At 32.7% G+C, this 9,698-nt stretch overlaps 1 protein-coding gene across 1 annotated transcript in view; it reads left to right on the forward strand.

Annotated features, from left to right (window-relative positions):
- The window catches only part of LOC108910351 (tachykinin-like peptides receptor 86C), a 220,230-nt gene that overhangs the window by 148,409 nt on the left and 62,123 nt on the right, over positions 1 to 9,698 (forward strand). The window contains exon 3 of the mRNA XM_018714923.1: positions 2,350 to 2,500. Within this exon, the coding sequence (XP_018570439.1) occupies positions 2,350 to 2,500 (151 nt within the window). The remainder of the gene's footprint in view (positions 1 to 2,349; positions 2,501 to 9,698) is intronic.

Genomic DNA, 9,698 nt, shown 5'->3' on the forward strand with positions numbered 1-9,698 from the left:
AAAAAAATGATTTCCATTCCTCCCTCTTCAATGGGTCCCTGTGCCCTTAGGAAGCATTTCCGGACCCATGTTCATATGAACTTTTTTACTTAGTTTTGATCATAGAATCGGCTTGTTCAGGATTGGCAGCTAATTATGAGACACCCTGTATATTTATATTTTACTGTCCTCTGCTTCTAATTATCACTTTTTAATAATTATGAAAATATACTAAATTAATACTACATAGCAATTTTAGTTTTAAGGCACATTTTCATATTTTGAGCTAACGGCCTTGAAATTGTCATAATAAATTGTAGTAGATTTATCTAAGAAATTATATGATAAATTTCTCAATTTATCTTTTCTTTTATTTTAAATTTATCTCAAAATTAAATTAGTATGTGACCAACACTACAATTGTGCTATTGGAATGGAGATTGAGAAGAACGAATGGAAGTGGGGATAAGTACGGCAAGCCGATCCCAGGCTAAAGCCAAATGTCAAGCATTCATTTTTATTTAAAGTACTTACAAAAATAATAAGAAATTATGTATAAAAATTTTCCTGGGTACATTATTGGCAGTAATAAGAATACATCGTCTATATTCCTATGTAAAATAATTATTAACTCATGATGACAATATCATATAACGTCATTAATTTTCATTTAAAAATAGACTTCTTTCAATAAATTACCTGCTCTCGAAATTACTCTTAATTTTCATACAATATTTACTATTTTCTTTGTAATAATGCCAATAGCTTATTAATAAACGATTCTTAAACCCTCTATCAAAATTCTGTATATGCCACTGTGCACTGCAAACAAATATTATCTTTGTCATTTTAAATTTAAAATATGTGCTATTTTAATCTACCTACGCCAATTTAGTGGACAATCGCCATAAATCATGTCATTCACTGATCCATGTGAAATTCTAAAACGCTGAAAACATAAATTTGTCTACAAAATTGGAAAAGGCAAATTACGCGCCGCGCCAGCGAACAATCTAGAGGAAAAGATAAAATTTATAAAATGCCAGGGCTGAACTGTACGAGGTCTGTTCAGAAAATAACCGAACTTTTTTAATTACGCTCTTAGTGATATGCAGATGGCAGCATTGCGTTGCGCATAACCTCCTCTAAAGTTTTCTTGGACGTGTTTAAGTATTAGGAACGATTTTTGAAATGTGCAATTTACGGGAACAACGACGCAACATAAAATTTTGAGTGAAACTGGGGAAAACTCTCACGGAAACATTTCAACTTTTGAAAGAAGCCTACGGAGGGAAGGCTCTGAGACGTACGCAATGTTACGAATAGTTTTCACGATTTAACAGTGGTCGGCAGTCAATTGAAGATAATCCTCGACCACGTTTAGTAAGTCAAAAATCTACTGCGTGCAAATCGTCGATTTACTGTCAGAGAAATTGCGGTCATGAAATTTGTTTTTTCGTTTGATGACCGAACCACAGAAAGAAAATTAAACATTTATTCAAAGATCACATAACACGAGACGAAAGCAATGGATTGGCAAAGAATCTCCAAGCCCCAAGAAAGTATGTTAGTCTCGGTGCAATGTCAAAGTGATGCTCACTGTTTTTTCGACTTTAATGGAATTGTGCATTTTGAATTATTTCCTCAATGTGAAACAGTGAACCATGTGTACCATGAAGCCGTTTTACAAGGGTTACGTGAAAAAATCCGCAAAAATAGACTAAAGTTGTGGTGAGACAGCTCATGGTTCTTGCACCATGACAATGCACCCCAACACTCGACTTTGACAATTTGTAAGTTATGTACCAAAAATCAGATTACTGTCCTCCATCACCCCCCTTACTAGCCAGACCTGGCTTTTTGCGATTTTTTCTTATTTCCGAAATTAAAACCAGTGTTGAAAGGTCGCCGTTTTCAGATTATTAATCGTCATTAATATTTGAATCATTTGACGTCTCAAAGCAAATCGTCACTAAAGGATATTTCAAATTAAGTTAGGTATCCAAGACTGTTTCGCGCAATGGAAACACCGCTGCGAAAAGTGTGTGAATAACTTTGAAGGAAACAAACATAAAATGTATAAAATTAATAACAAAGCTTAAAAAAAATAAAGTTCGGTTATTTTCTGAACAGACTTCGTATATGCAGGATTATGTACACAACATTCTACCTTCCTTTGTTTTTTATCAAATAAAAAATGATAATGACACTTTAGCAAATTAACTTAATTTCCAAATAATCTTAAGAACTACAAGTAACTATGTAGGTACATAGGAAAAATACAGTAGTTTTTAGACTAATTTAATTTGTGCAAATAAATATGAATTATAAATATGATGAAGTAAATATAACATGAATTTCTTTTTTCAGGTATCAGACGTTGTTTCTCTTTATAACATATATTGTTCCGATGATTCTAATGTCAGTATGTTATACCACAATGGGAAGAGTTCTTTGGGGATCTAGTTCAATAGGAGAAATGACACAAAGACAGTTAGACGCGATACGCTCGAAAAGAAAGGTGAGTATCAATTTAAGTTGTGGTATATCCAACGTCTTAGGTATCATCGACACTACTGTCAACTTCATCATTAGAAATCACTATCGAAATAGTAATTTTTTTACTGATTAATATGCTGAACAAAAAAACGACCCATGGTTCCTTTTACTAGTTCATCAAGATGATATTTTTCTAAAGGAACGTCCTGTACAAATGCATACAGAATTTCCTGATGTATAGTAGCGCAGACCATTATCATAACAAGAAATTAATTGAATTAAGCGCAAATAGTTTTATTTATTAATCTATTCGTATTTGAACGCTATAACTTCTTCAAAATTGGAAGTTCTAAGGTTCTTATAATATTTTAGGTGCGTTTTTGAAAAATTGTACTGTCAATGTTTTTGTTCGAAATCTATTAACACATTATTGGCTTGACCTATTGTAATTTCTTTTTCATTATTGAGAATTAATTTTGCAAGAAAGAGTGTACAGAATTTCCCACCGAAAATGATTCATTTTTATTTTTAACTTTAGGAAAAGCTTCCTATAAAAGTTGTATGTTTCCTTAAAAGCTTCAAAAATTCATTTCGAAGAAACAGTTGAAATAAATCAATTTTTCTTGCAATTAACTCGAAATTTTATCGAAAATGCAGTAGTGAGACCAATACAATAATTAATTATGCAAAATGATTAAAAATATGAAAAATTGAAAAGAGAGGAAAAACTTATATAAAACTTGGGCCTGTTACTGTGTCAAAAAGTGACAGAAGTTAGTACTATGTAGTATACTAATATTCATTTAAATCAGACAAAGTGTTTTAAAGTATTTGTAAAAAAAATATTTTTTTGTTAACCTTAATGTCCTCTAGCCACTAAACGATGCAACTTTGGATATAAATTTTGTTAAAATATTTTATTTTGATTCCAAGATATTGGTAAAGCTTGTAAATTAGGCGAAGTTATCACTAACTGTTCATACTTTGAATCTACTGGGTGGCTCTGAATTGTCTCCCAATGTTTTTTCCAGGAAATAAGGATACTTTTTCATATCAACTTTCTCCAAAAACGGTTACTAAGGGAGATTTATTCCTTTAAAAGACAACAGTATATAAAAATAATATTTTTGGTGATATTGTCAAAAATTTTCATACTTTAAACCTAGGGATTTGGATATTACTTACGATATTATTGAACTCACAGCAACAGTAAGATAGTTTTAGGACGACTATCCACCATTTTCTTATTTTCACCAATTTATAAATTTTTGTCGCATAATTATTAGAAAAGAAAATGAATATTAGGTGTCTTTCAATTTTTTTTTATTTTTTTTAACACAGATTTTTATTATTAATAATAACATCTATATAATTTAAAAAATAATATATACATGATTCATATTTTTAAATTTAAACAACATGCCACATATGACCAAATTAATGTCCGTGAATATTCCCTTCCCATTAATTGAACAAAGATTTAGATTGCAATCCAATTGCAATTGGTTCCACCTACTTAATTTCTGCTTAAAAGTGTTGTTTTTCATTGCTCCCAGTTTTTATGTCGGTATTATAATCTAAATGATAATGCAGATGTAAATCTTCCGGAATACCCTCCATAAAAAATAATGTTCTGCTTTAAACTATCTGGCAGGGTTCCAATCCACCCTCTTTTAATTTACAATTATATCACTTCTATTCTCGGATTTTCAAACAGGAAGGAATTTATTTAAAAGAATTCTACATGTTGATTTAAGTGTAGATTATAAATTTATTCCAGATAACACTGTGTAACAAAAATGAAGGATTGGAGAAGTGACAAAATTTTCGCAAAAACACAACGACAAATGGGAATTTATTTAGTGAGAGGATATTATTAGATAGATAGACCTTTATTGGCAATATACAGGGTGTCCCATAAGCACATGATCTAAAAGGTACTGCGATATTCTTTGGCTCAAAAGAAGACGATCTGACTTAACCATTTAAAAAAAATGTCTGGCCCCTCTGCTACTGACTGTCAAAGTTCTTGAAAAACATTATGTTTTTTGTAATATCTGGAGAATGTTGCTATGGATTTTAATGAAACTTGCTGTGGACTTGTTCCTAAGTAAGACTCATGTTTTGGTGAAGCAACCGCGTCCATTTGCCTTGGGCAAGTTAAATTCCTAAGTGTCTTGGTACAAGAATCACCAGAATTTTTTTATTGATGCATCAGCCCTTTTTCGAGATTTTCGTGCTCTTGGTAAAATTTTGTACAATTCATAGTTTTACGCAAAAAAATGTTTTCTGTTTCGTTGCGACAATTTTAGACGTATCGCAGTAAATCTGCCCTTTCACAAGAAGCGGCTTTCTCTAATAATAATTATGCCAATTTTTTTACCTAGGATATCAATATTGAAAATAAAATGGTCACAATTACGATGACGATGGAATTACAAGAAATGTTCGATATACCCGCCATTTTCCTGGATGCATAGCTGGATCCTTCGATTGAAATTGAATTGAGCATTTCTCAACATTTCTGGATCATTCCCTATTACGTCCGCCTAGTCAAAAGTTTGAGAATTCATTTATTATAAACTGATATCGTCGCTTACTACGATAGTAGTGATTGTAGTGAGTAGTTGTACTTGAGTAGTAGTGATAATAATTGTCTAAAATTGAAAAGATTTTTGTGCGTAAAAACTATGAATGCTACAAGATTCTACTAAGAGCATGAAAATCTCGAAGGAGGACTGATGCATCAATAAAATAGAAATGAATTGATTCCAGCTACCAAATAAAAAGTTCTGGTAAATCTTGTACCAAGACACTCAAGAATTTACCACTAGCGCAAGGTAGATGGACGCGGTTGCTTCATCAAAATATGAGTCTTACTTAGGAACATGTCCACAGTAAGTTTCATTAAAATCTATAGTAACATTCTACAGATATTAGAAAAAACATTTTTTTTTCAAGAGCAGAGGAGCAATAGCAGAAGAGCCAGACATTTTTTCTTAATGAATGTTAGGTCAGATCGTCTTCTTTTGAGCCAAAGAATATCACAGTAGGTACTTTTTTGATCATGTGCTTATGGGGCTCCCTATATACTTACAGCACATTTATGCCATAATTTACAAGAGATGATAAAGGTAAATAGGTTAAAAATACAGAATATATTTTTATCATAAGGAAAATTTAAAATACACAGCACTGTAAAATACAAATTTGGTTTAAAATACAACAGAATTAAAAATTGTCGAATAAAAAATTAATAACAAAGTATTAAAAACACAAATATTTCTCATTATTGTCTTCATAAACATCTATATAGACGGTTTATCCTCAAGATATTCATTTACACTATAAAAAGCCTTTTCTATTAAAAAAAAATTTGCTAATTTATAAAAATGAATTTGTTATACAAAACTAACGTCAATTTTGTTAGTCTGAGCCATTCTCAGTCTTGAAAATGATGGTATGAGATCTTCTCGGAGTCGAGTACATACGTCTATATCTGAATGTACAGTTAAATTATGTAGATTTTTGTGTATTAATAACAAATTTTCAAAAAAATACAAACATGGCAAAGGTAGGATCCCATACTTTTAAACAAAGATTTACAATGAGTATCAAATGGTTCTGAGTCTATGATCCTAATAGTAGTTTTTTGCAAGTGAAAAACTTTGTACGATTTAGATGAATTTTCCCAAAGGACAATAGCATATGATGTCAAAGTGTGGACCATTGCATGGCAATCAGTGGCGGCTCGTGAAGGAGGACTCTGGGACTCCGCCCCCCCCCCCCCCAGATATTTTCAAACTATAAACTTAAAATAATGTATTTATTTAAATCAATAAGAAATCTAAATAGCATGCATTCAATATCTCTTGGATGTTAGGTTGGTTGCATAAAGTGCATGTACTCCGTGAACGTAGCTCAGATTAATGCCATCTGCCATCTATGATCGTACCAAAGAGTTATGTTTAACCGCGCGCGCAATCCCCACTCCATCGCGGACCGTGAAATCTGAGTCCATCGTGCAAGCATATTTTTACATATGATTGGACAAATTGGCACGTGGAGGGGATAGGCGACGATAGGCTCGCGCGCTTTGTTTTGGGACTCCATGAGGCAGTAACCCGTATCACTGAAGTGTGGTTATATGTGTTTTGTTTTTGCTTTGGCGCTTTTTAAGACATTATATTTTATAAGTTTAAGTTTAAAATGAGGGTTTGTGAAATAAAAAAACTTGTTATTAGTAATTTAAGTTTAGAGGAAAAAGTCGAATTGAAAAATAACGGACGTCCAACGCCAGTGTTGAATTTAGTTGAGGTGCAGAAAGAGTGCAAAAAGTGGGCCGGCTTTCGCAAATTTGATAAAAACATTTATGATAAGACCCTGTGGTTGTGTGGTTGTGACCAAACAAATAGATTTTTTTGTTTTGTATGTTTATTGTTTGGAGGAGGCGAAGAAAACTGGACGAAAACTGGAGTTTCTGACTTGAAACATTTAGAAATTAAAATTAAGAAACATGAAAATTCTCCTAAACACAAAAATAAGTTGGTGAGTTTTTTACTTTTAGGAAGAGTAAATATTGCTTCTTGTTTAAATAGTGCTTATGCAGAACAAATAAATAGTAAATAGTCATAACGAAACAGTTAAGAAAAATCGATTGCTTCTTTCAAAAATTTTAAATATCTTAAAACTATGTGGTACATGTAACCTTTCTCTTCGTGGACATAATAAAAAAAGTGACTCGGTAAACAAAGGGGTATTTTTAGAACTGATAGACTATAGTGCAAAAATTGATCCCGTTTTAGATAAACATCTTAGTGATGCCCATGTTTTTAAAGGAACTTCAAAAACTATACAGAATGAACTATTACAGTAATCTACATAATTATATCCTAACTGTGTTGGTTGATCGATTATCCACTTCAGCCCCCACACATTGGAATTTTATTTCTCGCATTGTATCTAAGTAGCTACTGTACACACTGACAGTATTCATTTTGGGATACTTGCAAAACACAATGACCTTCAAATTCCTTAAAATTTTTCGCCTGCCCACACCCCCGCAGCTCTTATGATGTACGTCCTCTTTTCAAAATGTGCCCCCCCCCCTGTATTCAAACCCACGGGCCGCCACTGATGGCAATATTATCCAAGCAGGATCTCAATTGATAAAAATCAGAGATGAAAGCTTTGCACATAGAGTGTCAACTTGCGCTGACCAAGTCAGACCACTATCAAGTACGACTCCAAGAAGACGTACAGGTTCGAATTTTTCCACCCGCCAATCAAGCTGAATATTATATTCTTGGTTTTATTTTCATTTAATTTTAATTTATTCGCATTAAACCACTTTTGCTTTTTCAAAGCCTTCAAGCAGATTCTGTTCTCCTCTAGCAAGTAACGTTGTATCATCTGCGAAAAGCACGCAATCAGTTTTACCCATTTTTATATTTTATTAGTCCTTTTGTTAAATTTAATGTTACATCGTTTTTGAGATGTGAGGTAATTATCATTTTTTCTATGGCAACCTCCAATTTGTGATGGAATTCTAAAGAGCTGAATGTTATTGATCTACGCTAATATCGACTATCGATCAGATACTAATCTGACTAAAATCTTCGGCACAATTTGGACTTGTTGTTGACAACGTATAGTCCTACGATAACCTTTAAAAATTTCTAGATACAGGGTGGGCCATGAATTTGTTCAGTTTTAAATATTTAATAACAATAAAACTATACGCCTTATTTCAAAATTTAGTTATTAAAAAATAATAATAAACGGGAATTTGTTTTTTAAAAATAATGTCCTCTAAATGACCGTCATCTCGATTTCGACATTCTTCTAAACGAGCACAGAAATTTTCGAAGACTCCTCAGCAAAGAAACCATGATATAGCAGTCATCTCTTCTATAATGTTTGCTTTTAACATAAGCAGTGTCGTTGTTTTACGGGTGTACGCGATTCTTCAAATATCCCCATAAAAAGAATCTGCTGGCATCGAATTGGATCTCCTGGGTGGCCACAGGATGTCCCCTCTCCTGGATATCAGCTTTGCCGAGACACTATCGGCAGATACTCGTTAGGGGTGTGGCAAGTGACTCCGTCTTGCTGCAACCACATGTTCCGATTGTACCCAGCGAATTCCTGTAATTGTGGTGCAAGAAACTCCCGTAATATTCTCACATACTCAGTAGAGTTCACAGTGTCGGTACGGCCGCGAGAATCTTCGAAGAAATGATCCTCAAGCTGAAATTTCCGTCCAAACCGTTACCTTAGGAGAATGAAGAAGCCTTTGATGTTTGGTTTTGGAATTTTGGCTGTTCCAATATCTTACTGTTTATTAACGTATCTGTTAAGGTGGAAGTAGGCTTCGTCGGAAAACAAGATGTTATCAATGTTATTGAAGCGATCCAAGATAACTTCGGCAAACGAGTTGCGTAAACTTAAATCATTAGGTTTCAATTCCTGTACTAATTGGATCTTGTATGGATGTGATTTCAAATACGGCGTAAGGATGTGCGTGGTATTTCTAATTCAGCCAAACCTTTGCGCGTCGATAAATCTGGATCGCTTGATCTGAAACGGAAACTTGCTGCTTGCTGTACGTTCTACTCACTTCATTAATTCTGCGGGCCTCCGATTTGCTTTAAATTTGTTGTCGATCTCATCTCTTCAAACTTCTTCACTCATTTCTTAATCAAAACTGAGCTCGGATGTTACTTTAAGTCATGTAAATCATACTCCACTCTACTTATTTTAGATATATATTGAAATGAAACCAGATTAATGGGATAAAAGTAATATTTAAATTTAAAATCGTTAGGTAAAAGACAAAGTGACAAAATCAAAGGTTGGAATGATTATTGTATAAGTTATGATTGAGTTGATTATTATGTTAATAAATAGATAGAAAACAAGTTAAAATTAGAGGTAATAAATGATATTAAAATTGAAAGACAAGTTGTAGATGAATTCAAATATATGTCAGAAAAATGTCAAACTTAAACTAGAATACACAAGGATTCTGTAGCTATTAGAAAGGGCAAATAAAATATGTAAATAAAATATTATTTTGAAGTATAAGATAAAATTGAATGTAAAGATAGTAGAATAAGGTATATGAGTGAATAAGAGAAAGTGAAGTGAAGTGAATTATAAGAGTAAAAGGACAAGTTCAAAGATATGTGGAAAGGCCTTTAGGGAAAAAGGAAAAAAAA

This window comes from Anoplophora glabripennis, unplaced genomic scaffold, assembly GCF_000390285.2.
Source record: "Anoplophora glabripennis isolate ALB-LARVAE unplaced genomic scaffold, Agla_2.0 scaffold495, whole genome shotgun sequence".
In the NCBI taxonomy this organism is placed as follows: Eukaryota; Metazoa; Arthropoda; class Insecta; order Coleoptera; family Cerambycidae; genus Anoplophora; species Anoplophora glabripennis.